General features: G+C 40.4%; 1 protein-coding gene across 5 annotated transcripts; it reads right to left on the reverse strand.

The window, feature by feature from the left end:
• Window positions 1–1,505: 1,505 nt before the first annotated feature.
• ptrh1 (peptidyl-tRNA hydrolase 1 homolog) lies at window positions 1,506–10,776 on the reverse strand. Of its 5 annotated transcripts, none has more exons than XM_082553552.1 (6): window positions 7,940–8,556; window positions 7,538–7,811; window positions 6,360–6,579; window positions 5,118–5,217; window positions 3,562–3,607; window positions 1,506–2,100 (listed from the first exon to the last, which is right to left on the reverse strand). In XM_082553552.1, exons 2-6 carry the CDS (start codon window positions 7,730–7,732, stop codon window positions 1,822–1,824), a joined length of 840 nt encoding a protein of 279 aa, XP_082409678.1. In that variant the 5' UTR covers window positions 7,733–7,811; window positions 7,940–8,556; the 3' UTR covers window positions 1,506–1,821. The 5 variants fall into 5 exon arrangements, with proteins under 5 accessions (XP_082409678.1, XP_082409680.1, XP_082409679.1 ...); XM_082553554.1 differs by having other exon boundaries at window positions 7,538–7,623; window positions 7,812–8,556; XM_082553553.1 differs by having other exon boundaries at window positions 7,538–7,623; window positions 7,702–8,556.
• Between the last annotated feature and the right edge of the window lie 2,609 nt (window positions 10,777–13,385).

The raw sequence follows: 13,385 nt of genomic DNA on the forward strand, positions 1-13,385 counted from the left end.
CCTCTGAGCTACAGCAGGACAGAAGGCCTCAAAAATCTGGGTCTAAACAATGTTTGCCCCCTTTTGTTTCTCGCCTGCCTTTCTTCTTCTGCCCTCCATCGCAATCTACTGGCCTCCTTTGTATTGATTTCCCTCATTCAGCGGCTCGTCAGCCTCTTTCCGCTGTTTTCTGCCCTTTTTTTGTACGCCACCTCCCCCGCCGAACCCTCCATTCCTCCGCTAACCTTCCTCTGGCATTCTCAGCAGTGTGAGAATGCAGCGCACCTCTTGACGGGATGCAACTCATTAAAGACACATAATTGATGAAGAGGCGCAATTAGTGGGACAATCGGAAGAGGAAATCAATATGTTTTTGGCCAAAAGAGCCACAACAGGGAGGACGAGCTGGAGAGGAGAACCGTATGTCGGGGGCAGAGTCACATGTGGACTCTCAGATACAAAAAAAGAGAAGATGAGCTTCAACAAGTCTTTGTTTTAGAGCGGTTCAGCTCCTTCTACTGACATTGCTCACGAATAAAAAACACCCAGGAAGCCTCTAACTTAAAGAACATGATCATCAAATAAAGAACAAAAAAATCAATAACACACGACTGAAGGCTCAGAGACTTTGACCTTTGACCGACTGCAAGAAGAAAGTGCAAATGCAGAGTGCAAAGTATAATAAACTGTTGTTAGCATCCCATCACATATTAAGAAGAGTATTTCATATATTGTATGCGTCACTTGTGGGAGGTAAATTGAATATTTTTAGATATGTCAGTGTGTCTGCAACTATGAGTGAACTGCTGTGAATCAGAGTGAGTGCGGTAGGATTAGGGTGGTGGTTTGGCTCAAAATTGTTTTCTATTACCAGCATAGTGACCGCCTGCTCCACTCTGTGTGTAGGACTCTCACACAGATACATGCATGTTAGTTTGGCTATCTTTGTGAGGACATATTCATATTATAAATATTTTTTGGCACGCTTTGGGCCCCTTATTACCAGCTGAGGATTACTTTAAAGCCACAGCCCACCTATTGTTGTTGACCACGTCCATCACTTTATGATCAGAGGGGCCTCTTCCAGCAGGAAAACACACCATGAAGCTCAAATCGTCTCAAACTTCTTGAACATATCATGGCTTTGCTGTACTTTAACAGCTTCAACAGATCTCAGATCTCAATCCAATAGAGCACCTTTGAGATGCACATCATGGATGTGCAGTCAACAAATCTGCAGCATCTGTGTGATGCTATCGTGTCAACATGGACCAAAATCTCTGAGGACTGTTTCCAGCAGCTTGTTAAATCTGTGCCAGGTAGAATTAAGGCAGCTCTGAAGGCAAAAGGGAGTCCAGACCTGTATGAGCACGGTGAAGCTCATGAAGTGGTCAGTGAGTTTATTAGAATTAGTCGGTCAGGGCAGGTATTATTAGTATTAGTATAGTAGTACTGGTGTCAGAGAGTCTATAGTTTGCAGATTTTAAATGTTTTTAATGTAAATAAATGCTCAACTGCTCTTAATGTGCATGAAAATCAGATAATCAAATTTATTTCGTTTAATAACGATTTATTTTCATATCTCACAGACAGACTGTCCTCTGCTACAGACTGAGCCAAGCTTCTGGCTTCACTTCCGGCTTTTCAGCGAAGTGAATAAAGAAAACTGGTTCATCGTGTAGGGAACAAACCTGAAGACAACAAGATTTCTCGGTTCTCCTCTTGTTCTCTGAGACTTTTCATGTAACAACATCACCTTTAAGTGAATAAATACAGATAAAGTGGTTCATGTTTTCTCTTTGAGGCAGTTCTATGTGTGATAACAGAGTTCAGGTTTCAGCTTCAGCTCTGAGCTGCTGCAGAGTCCTCAGCTGGTGAGCCTGAGCGGGCCCTCTCGTTTCTCTTCTGTGCAGCTTGTCTGCCCCCTGCTGGTGAGGAGGGGAGCGGGGAGTCCTGTTGTGAGTCCTGCTGGGAAAGCTGGGAAAGGAGGAGGTCCACACTCTGGACCAAAACAGAATCCAGGAGTTTTTGTTCCTCTGTGGTGAATCTGCCCAGAACATGACGGTCGACAGACGTTTTCCCTGTCGGGCGGCCAATCCCGATCCGAAGTCTAGGCATCACCTGCAGGAGACAAAAGATCCTGGTGTTAAACAATGTACATGTTTTTTATTTCTGCGTTTTAAGCTGTAAACACATATCTTCATCTAATTGTTATTTGCTACTATTTTAGATTTGGTTGAGTATATGTCCATGTTTTCAAAGTGCATTTGACTACAGTAAAATACTAAAGTCTCTACACCTCAATTTTTAAAGCTTGAGAAATAGTTCTCCACCTTTCAGAAGGGTTTTCAAACTTTTTCTTAGGACACGGCCTATTTTTTTTACTTTTTCAGTCCAGTCCTTTTACCTGACCAATATCTTTTCTTTTGCTGAGTGCCATGCCTAAATAATATCTACAGCAGATGATCTGCTCTAGATATCTGAAAGTCAGGTTCCTAAGAAACTGTGGGGAAAAAATCCAGAAAAGACCTGCAGCTGATCCATCTACTGTTTGAGGAAGCGTCATGATTCAAACTGTCATCAATATGTACAGAGGAGGTCGAGAAAGAGGTACAGCAGCGAGTGCTGTTAGGGATCATGTCAAAACAGAATAAGTCATGAACATAATGAAGTGCAAAATGTTACAATGCAATACCATCTGGAAAGCATCTGATTGGCAATGGCTTCATATTTAAGCATTAAATGATCCCAAACACATCTTGATGCATGCACCTGTCCCTTGATGCACTTATCCCAAACACACTGCCAGTGTAGTTAAAGCATACATGGATAGAAAAACACAGTGGAGCACTACCAGTCATGGACTGGCTTCATCAGAGCCTGGACCTCAACATTATTGAAGCAGTGTGGGATCATCTTAACAGAGATTGTAACAAAATGCAGAAACATCCAAAGAGCCTGGAGAACTATTCCTGAAGACTATTTAAGTAAATTACAAGAAAGCTGCTCACAGAGTTCAGAATGTGTTGAATAAGAATGATGGTGGTCATACCAGCCTGCTAGAACTGAAAACTGCACTTCCATGTATGTTTGCATGTTTCAATAAATCGTTACATCTATTTCCCATTTTCCTAGCAAAGTATAAACAAATGAGGGGCGGCTCAGGACTTTTGCATATGGATATTAAGTGACCGGCAAACTATGTTAACAGTTTCGTCTTGATGCATGCTCAATCATCCAGGAAAGTAAATCTCCAAAAGTTGATTCTGTTCATCTGGACGTAGCGTAGTGGGAGAAACGTTTCGTCACTCATCCAAGTGACTTCTTCAGTCTCAGCTAACTGACCTCCCAGCCCATTGATCCTTCAGTGGACTGGTTTCAGTCATTATGCAAATGTACTGTTTATACATTTGGGGAAACCTGCAGTCAGCTGAGACTGAAGAAGCCACTTGGATGAGTGACGAAACGTTTCTCAGTATAAATCTGACATTAAAATAAAAAAAAAGAGCAGAATTCAGTGTGATAGTACACACACACACACACACACACACACACACACACACACACAGAGCAGTGACTTACATCAGTCTGAAGACAGTCCACACAGGAGCGGACTCCATTATGACCTCTGTGGGGAAGGAGAAGCGACATTTATTTTATCAATCTGACAACCTCTTTTCTTCTTTGGTTTTGTTGTCCATCTTCAGGATACCAGATGCACCAGTTGCAGTTTCTTGCATTACATTAAATTTTCATAAATCACCATCTGGTTATACACGGCTGGAATGCCTAACGTAGCTTTTCAAGCAGGATTAAACTGCTTCATACAGCTTGTTCTGAGTAGCAAGGAGAAGCGTACTGATAGGGGATGCCTCTTAACTGAACACCATTCTTATTGTTAGTAAGTAAAATGACAAAACAGTTAATGAGATACAACCAGCGTCATGGCATAAAATTAATAAAAACAGACCATTTGCAAGAGAGTCAGCCATAAGAGTCTCAAGAGCTCGGGGAGGCTTCATCACAACAGAGCAATCAAGAGCAAAAATAGTAGCAGGAGGAAGAAAAGAGACAAGAGACGAACCAGAATGACTAAGGCCCAAGAGAGAAGCTGTGTGTGCTGATTAGAAGTTTGTTGGTTTTAAAATACAGGCCTCATTTCGCTGTTATTTCTGGTTGTGCTGCTTCTGTCTTCTCGTCTCGACATCGGGAAGACACCAAGGTTTACAGCAGGCAGAGCTCAAGCAGCTCACACATGCTCCAAGTTTGAACACTGAGGTGTTGAGAATTCAATCTTATGTGTACAAAGACAATTCCCAACAGCAGTTGCTTCAAATTGCTTAATAGTGAAAGGTAAAGACCCTAAAATATTAGAGAGAACAGATAAAAGAGAAGTGGAAAAAAGGAGAGTATAGAGAGAATAAGGACAAACACAAATTGCATAGGAAAGAAGACTCGAGTTAATGACTTGCAGTGGTGACGCATAAACACACAGGGAGTGAATAAAGGGGGTGGAGAGAAGTGCTGAGCACATCATGGGAAGTCCCTGAACAACCTGAGACTATAGCAGCATCACTAATGGATGCTTTGAGGTCACCTGATCCCTCCATCTGATCCAGGTTTGATTAAAAAATAAGTTTCAAGTGAAGTTTTCAGCCTAGTTTCAAAAGTAGCGAGGCTGTCTGTCTCCTGAACCCGAACTGGAGCTGATTACACAGAAGAAGAGCCTGAAAGCTGAAGGCTTTGCCTCCTATTCTACTTTTGGAAGCTCTAAAGTAAACCTGCAGTGTGAGAGAGAAGTGCTCTATTGGGACAAGACACTGTCAGGTCTTTAAAATATAGTGGAGCCTTGTTGCTGTTGTTTTTTCCCCATGAAGACAGAAACTTTCCAGTCTGAAAGTTTGGACGAATGAGTGCAAATGCAGTTTAAAAGCCGCACTTGCACTTCCACGCAGAAGTATATTTGTTTATTGGCCTTAAAGTTAATGTTAAATGTACCCTGACGATACTTTAGTGACTGCTTTCCCTCACCAATGTCAATACATCGCTTAAGATAATGAATACTGTTGGTGATGTAAACAGATCGCGGCGAGTCCGAAGCAATCCAAGACCCAACACTATGATAGAGGATGACCCACCTGGCGCTTCCTCCATGTTTGATGGCGATTTTCCCCAGAGGTTTGTCCAGTTCATCGTGGACCAGCAGGATATCTTCAGCCTTGACGCCATATTTGGCAGCTAAACAAATCAAAACATACAAAAAAAAAAGTTTCTTAGTTTGGTTGCTTCTAATAATATAGCAGGATAACAAAACTTTACTAGTACAGAACCCTTAAACACTTTGAACCTGAGCTTCCTTCTGTTCATATAAATGTGCAAGTAAAATAAACACACAGACATCACGTACACCTGTAAACTGTCAAAAAGTCTGAAATAAGAATAATAAAAATCAAAGTTCTCACATGTAAAATAAAGAAGATGTGTCAAAGTCTTTATTCAGCCTAAAGCAAACTGAGCACACAATCAGAAGATCAACACAAGACTCCTCTCAGCAGAAGCGATGTCCAATGAAGGCCGCGTGAAGTGGTCGAGTCTTTTTGGTTTTCTGTGAGATTGAACATTTTTATTATTGTTGTAGAGGCTAAGCCTACGCCTGAAGCCACTGAGGTGTTCGATGGTGGGGGTCATGCGGTGCCACTGTTAGGAATGAAACTTGACTTAGTCCAATAACTCGAGCCGTACTTATCTTGTCTGTTTAACATCTTTATTGCATTCCATCGGTTGTATTTGTTGTTCAACAGTTCTCTTAGTATCCAACGTCATTTAACATAACTCACAACAGCGCAGCGGTCACAAACTGTTCACTTCTTCTGACCAACAACACCTGATGCTAATTACACGTCTATACAGTCCCATAAACACAACATCCTGTGAAAACACAAAAATGTTACACATAAGGTAACAACACAAAAATGGCTCCTACAATTATGATATTATAAAAGCAGGAATGAGTAGACAGAACTCTCAGAATCCATCCAAGGCATGTACTGAGCAGCTGCTTCTCTACATAAAATATTGTACAAGTCTCCAATTCATGGACTAAATTTTCTTTACATTCAATAATATAATTCACTGATTGTTTTCAATCACATAGACAGAAGTCTGATATAGTGACAGGGCTGAATAACACAGGTTGAACCTCAATGGAGTTAAATTTCCAGCTTGAATTGTTTCTGGCTGCCTGAGTGACAGATGACGGAGGTTGAACCACCTCAGTATGCTTGTGCAGAGACATGCCACATTTCACAGCTGATGATAAGAAAGAAAAAAAGCCTAATTTATTTAATGAAAATCACTTACAAAGACAGAAATGACCTCACCTGCTTTGGCCACTGATACTCCATTGACATTCATCAGCAGCCGGGGACGAAGCAGCACCACATTCGTTTGCTGGACTTCTGACAAAATGACCTCACTGGACACGTACTTGTCGCCACGCCAGCGGTCTGCCACACCGAGCCGGGCAGCGAGAGCACCAAGTACTGTCATACCAACGCTGTGTCTGGTACCCTCCATCCCCGGATTACCCAGCCCCACCACCTGAAGCAAACGCAGACACACAGTTAAAGGCATACACCTCTGCAGTGAAGCTACAGGAACAGAAGACTGTCTGAGTCAAAGGAAGCAGACTGTTACATTTTTATACATATTTACACATATATTCAGACAAAGTAAAAGCAACTGAGTAAATAAGCTTTTTAAACTGGAGCTAGATGCAAACACAGAGAGATTCTAGATTTAGACTTAAAAATGACCAAAAACTCATTAACACAAACTTCAGCGATATAACTGAACTTGAGTGTAAATTTCGTTCATTTGGTATTCGCTTCATCTGAGCAGTGATCATGTTTTTAAGTGGGGGAAAAACAACAACAACAGAAACACGAGATATTTTGTGTTTTGGACACGTAGAATATACAGCCATTGCCTTGTATTGATGGTACTGATACACTGGCAGCAGTAACAGCTCTGTTAACAGGAAAAACAACTATAGACAACATTGTAATGTTACAAACTGCAAACACTGTAGGGTCTTTATTGAGGTTTCATTCATTTTTAACAAAAGCCTATGAAGGCAAAGACAAGTTAACACAGGGGAGGACAGCTGACATCATTTTAAAATAAAACTGTTAGATATGCTGATTAAAATAAAATAGAAAAAAATACAACAATAAGGAAAGACCCAAGCTGGCTCAGAAAGCATTTTCCTTCTAAAATTATCCCCACATTAACCAGTAATTACTTTAAGGACAATTACGCCAAATTACAAAGGGGGGTTTGAGTAACTCAGTAAGTGTTTTGAAAATGTAGTAAGTTGATGAACAATATGACAAACCCTACAAAAATTTTAAGTTCTCAGATCTTTCAATGGAGTTTGGCGAGATCTGACGACTGGTTTTAGGGGCTTACAAAACCTATAGCAGTAAACACATACAGCTGCCCGAGAACTTGGAGTGTAGTAGACAGTATATAGCTGATTACGAGGTTTAACACTTACCATCTTTCGGCGGCCTTGATTGTGTATTTCTGCTTCGATTATCATCGCAGGTGAAAACGGATCACTCAGCAGAACTCTGTTTATGACTCTCGTCAAAAGTCGTCGCATCATTAGAAAGTTAATCAACTTCTTGAAAAAGTTTAACAAATACTGGCAAAACTTACTTAAAACTGAGCCCTTTTTCATTCGGCTCATAGAACCGGTCGTCTTCTCTTGACAGTTAATAAGAAATCAGGCGTTTCCACATGTATTTACAGTCATGAAGCAACAGTACCTGTTCGGGCATTCATGTCGATTCTGTCAATTCATCGATTTCGTCTGGGGTTCACTATATGAACTGTAACTTTGTCAGATATTTATTATCTGTTTGTAATTAATCATAAGAATTTCCGTAATTATTACCAGTCTTTAAAATGTGAAGTAACCTTTTCCTGCCCTCCTGTCATGCTACCAACCGCTCAACGAGCGCTAGCAAGAAAACATGGCGGACAGACTTTTTCTCCTCTGTGGGGACACAGCGCCATCTAGCTCGGCGACTTGATTATTACAGCAAACACAAATTTGGAAGTCTATTGACTGAAAATAGCAAACAATGAACCTTTTAACACTATTTACATTTCAATAAATATTGAATTTAAACGAGTTTTGATTACATTTATCGAAATGTGTTTTTATGTACAAACTGAATTTTATTTTACTTTATTTTACTTCATCTTCTCTATTTAGAACTACTTTTTGTTGTTGTGTTTAATGGCTGTGGCTGTGGTGGAACACAGTAGTTTCCCAATTTCTGGCAATTTCCCTTTCACTTGAACTTTTGGAAACTTTTCATCAACGGATGAACAGCAAAATGTAATGCATGCCACATGTTTAAAATTAGTGTGTAGATATCAAAATAAGCAGTAGGGCTTTGGAGCTCGATGAGTCAAAATTCTTTTAAATCCTCCAAAAATTAAAGAATGCAAAACAACGATTCACCTTGAATTTTGATTGCGCTTTATTTGAAAAACAAAGCATCAGCAGACTCATCATCAGTTTTGATCTGGGGAGCAGGGGACAGCATCAGGCACTGGCTGACACCGTTCCACCACAGCATTGATTTCGCCAACACTCACGCCGTCATAGGTGCCAGTGATGTAGGTCCAGTGGGTGTCTCCGTTGTGGTTGGTCCTGCTCAGCCGGCCGGTGAAAGGGATGTCAGCCTTCATCTTTCTGCCATCCATCCTCACGGTGCAGGAGTGATTGGGTGGGACCAGCAGCTCCACAGAGACAGCGTGACTGATTGACTCCACAATGGTGGTCCCCTTTGAGAAGGTCACCGTCTGCTCCTTGGACAACTCCACATTACCCGGACCAAAGATAGGAACTTTGGCTGTCATGGTGGACACAGAGCCATTGCGGGTCTCCCTGCCGATGTCCCATTTCTTCTCCACTGTGCTGGTCTTCTCCAGTGTGACTGTCTTCTCCACATTTCTGCACTCCAGGTTGGTGACCTTAGTGAGCTTCAGGGCTTCTGGAGGATGGTGGAACAGCTCCATCTGGTCAATGGCATACTCCACATGAGAGATGTGCTGGCTGTAGCTGTCTCTGTTGATAGCAAGCACCTGGTAGTTTTTGTACCAGTACTCATCCCCCTCCCAGGGGAGGAAGAAGGCTTCATGTTTGGTCACCACTTTACCAAGACCATACTTATTCTTACCCACATATATGTCTGAGTTGGGACAGGTTTTGATGGCATACTCAGGAACAGAGCCATATGAATCTTCAACCCACTGCAGGAACTCAAAGTGGTCCACGTTAACCAGGACTTCGAACTTGGAGGATGCATACTCTTTGTCAGCGTAGGGGTACTGGCAGAAGTTCCCTTTGCTGGGAGTGTAGAAACCAGCCTCACAGTTGACTTTGCACACATAGTCGGTACGTTCGGTGTAGCCGTTGAAGATGGCAACAGCGCCATTTGGGAGGGAACCGCTCCATGTGACCCACCTAAGGTTGACATGTTCACCAAACATGGGGCTTGAGTGTGAAGTCGTCTCAGTTTCTGAGGTTTCTACAACTTTAGGGGGGCTGAGAGCTCCCCGGGAAGGAACAACATTTCCCAAGGTGGGGTTAAGCCATGGCTCTGTAAGACAAGATAGAAAGATAGTGGCTGTAGGATTTATTCTAGACAAACAAAAGTTTCAACTCATTTGAAACATTTACTACCAAAACTGTTAAGACGTGTTCTTAAAAAATAAAAAAAGCAGAATAGAGTTTGAATGAAAGACTGACACTTGCTTTCAACCAAAGTGTTAAGCAGAAAGAAACATTGTTGACATCAGGTAGTTTCATACCTATTTTTTAAGCACCATGAGGGTGAAAGTGTATCCACTAGTGACAGTTATTGGGTTAGGGTCTTAATATAAATTCAGCACCTTCACAATCTTAACACACCATAACACCATACATGAGGTGATGGGAAAAAGTGTTACAAAGCAATCCCTTCGATTAAACCTGGTTGCTATTTCCTCTGAACCTTTTCCAACATTCCTCTTATTTTTAGTCCCAGCCTGACTAACTGGACTTACACATCTCGGATGCAAGTTGGATATGTTCTACAGAGCCAAAAGACCAATGCATCATTTGAATATATTTTGGGGGAAACAAAATGAGAAAAAACTAAAATAAAGAAATCCAAATCTGCCAAGAAGGCTGAGTAGGGTTGGTGTGGCCAGAAAAATCTCCCTTTTCCAGTGCTTTAACCCCTTAATGCCCAGTGTGTCATATTTGATACATGAGTTTATTTAAGTTTTAAGACTTTAAATTATCAGTGTAATTTTTCTCCCCTGAAAAACCTAAATAAATTTTAAAACACATTTTTAAGCAATGCATTTTTTAAAAGTTAGAAGTCTTCAAACTGCAGACTTTGCTCTCACGAACACTGATGATCCTTGACATACAGGTTTTATCAGTCTGACACAGAAGTAGATGATTCAGCTGTGTGCAAGTTCGAGTGTTGAAATTACAGGTGCAAGTGATTAGAACTGGAGCTCAGATACGGTTCTTATTTTTCTAGTGGGAGGAGTCATGTAGTCATTAAAGTAACATGCTGTGATAAACTGTAGGATTATAATGTGACTGACTGCTGGGTTTTTCTTCCCTATCCTGCAGCTGGAAAACGTAGAGCAGCGGGTCAGACTGCAGCGCCGGGCTGCACAGCTGCAGCACTGCCAGGAGAACAGCAACACACCACCTCATCTGGACACACAAAGAAACACCAGCAGTAGTATGTCATCATCAGTTGGCAATCACTGTGCGCGAACGCTGCAACATGGAAATGTACACTTCTAAAAGCTAAAAATAAACAACCATTAAAAAACTCATGTGGTCAACACAGTTTTAAATCAATGGAAAAAAAATGGAAAACTATTAAAAATAGGAGTCAAATTTAATCCAATTAATTTTTTGCTTATTTTTAATTAAACAGATATAGAGGAATACTTACCAGTAATCTGCGTTGGACAAGTCAGAATACATTGAAAGAATTATTATTCATGTCCGAGGCAATCAAAATTATATTACTTGACTTTTAGTTTATTGATATAAATATTTAGTCAGAAAATAGACGTGAGAACTTTATACAATAAGATGCATTTATAAACTTTTACATTTGTATGCATAATATATACAACACTTTGCTGATTACTCTGCCTGTGTGTGATGAGCCTTTGACACACACAGCTGACTTAGCTTGTGTACTTTAAAATATATATATTTAAATAGTGTATTGTTAGAAAAGACTGTTATTTTGTTGTTTATGTAAAGATCACTGGTGTTTGTAAATGACTGTACCCATATACACAGCTATGTTGCTACAATTCATCAAATATAAATCCCTATTTACAGAAATCTTTCTCTAAAAATGAAACAAAATGAATGAAAAAAGAACCAGCTCTGAATCTAAATAGTACCAGTATCACATGCCCTTACATACAATGTATAGAAATTACTTCAGGTAAGTGAATGAAATAAAAGAAAGTCACATCTGCAGGATATCACAGCAGGATTAGCGTCACATAAATTAGTAATTAAGGCAGTAAATTATAAACTGAGTGTCCCATTACTGTATGTTTATAAGATTACTAAATGAAGATCAGACTTAAGAAATCATCCCTGAATGCCGAGTATAAAACCAAACAGTAAGAAAGATTTTGACCTGAAATTTGTTGATCTGTTTATTGATTTCACATGCAGATAAGACAGAGATAAAAAAAGAAAACAGAACCCCTTAAATTCATGCCCACAGCAGCCGTTCATTCAGATATAGAGAAGTTGGGTTTTTTGTTGTTGTTTTTTTTTTTACCTTGACAGGTTCCTTCTGCAGTGACTCTTACCTGCAGTAAGTGCGAAGCTTTAAAACCTCCCTTCAGACTTATTGCCCTCAATAAACAGGAGAGATAAAGCTTCTCGTCTGTCTGGTTCACAGTTTGCTGTCCTGCAGCTCACTTTGAATCAAAATGTTTTTATCGAAGGATTTGAAGAGAAAAAAACTGCACATGAAACTTCAAATCAAACTTCTATGGAGGGAGGAAAACTAACTGAGTTTGTTTGAGCTTCTGCAACATACCGTTACACTCATATGGTGTGTAATCATACTGACAGTTACAGCCAATTGGCAGCTTTAATGTCTTGTTCAAGGACACAGTCTTACAGAGGCTGTGAGTGTCATGAAGTCTTCTGCTTGCTCAGAGGATTTGAAAAACTAAAATAGGTCAAACATCCAGGGTACGAATGCTTGTTTCTGTTACTTTACAATGCAGATGATGAATTGGTGCAGTTTTGCTATTGAAACTTGAATTGAAAATTGGTTATAAGTAAAATAATTTTGAAAGAAGTAAGAAAGAATTTGTTTTTCCATTGTGATACCCAAGGAGAAAACTAATTTGGTTGCACTGTTTTAACAACTTACATTTTTTCAGCCCTCAAAATGAATTGTTAATATCTTCTATGAAGTGATGAAATGCTGGAAAAATTGTGTGAACTCACTCGTACCTATGTGCGTACATAGGGACAGGTCAGGTACTTAGATAATGTGGAACAGTTTAATAGTATGTGGCGAAACTTTTCAATGTACTGTGCAAAAAAAAGAGCTGCTCCTGAGGGGGTTTGTGGACTGATTATTTTTTTAGAATAACATCAAGACACTGAGATATTCCATCATTTGGTGTTTGATGAAAGCTTTTTATCAGTGTACAAAACTGCAACAGATGTATGAGGAGCCTAGCTTACAGCATTGTCTTCCCCATCAAACCCCTCTTGGCCTATAGATGAGGAGCACTTTCATCTGTTGTACTGGTTTTTAGTCACCGTGAGAACCCAAAACATGCCAGCCACAGTTTCCCTTCACTGTGGAAGTCAAGATTTAAGGGTTTTCCTTAAATTTGCAAAGAATTTAGGTCAGCTTAAAGACTCATGAATGGATGGCTGCGGTTGACCTTGACCTGAAAGCCTGCAGCTCACGAGTGTTGGAAACAAAAGTCCTCATGCGCCTGATGATAACAGGACTCCTTATTGATCCTTGCTCTTATTTAATAAGATCGTTAAAAGTGCCTCATAAATAAATTTGCTTGGATTTAGTGTGCCGTATCTACTCGATCACATGATGTCCAAAGTGCTGTGGCCTCTCTCTCGCCGCTGATGAAAAGATCCTGTACGTTCAGATAAGCTCGGACAGAGAACAAGTTGATTAGATCTCCTGTAATAGCGGGTCAGTGATTAAGACGGGCCTTGTTGCGTAATGTCGCTGGCTGCCAAGATTCAGCTGGAGAAGAAGCCGCTCAGCACGGACATTGTTCTCCACACACAGTGC

This window comes from Aulonocara stuartgranti (genome assembly GCF_965226115.1).
Source record: "Aulonocara stuartgranti genome assembly, chromosome: 12".
NCBI lineage: Eukaryota > Metazoa > Chordata > Actinopteri > Cichliformes > Cichlidae > Aulonocara > Aulonocara stuartgranti.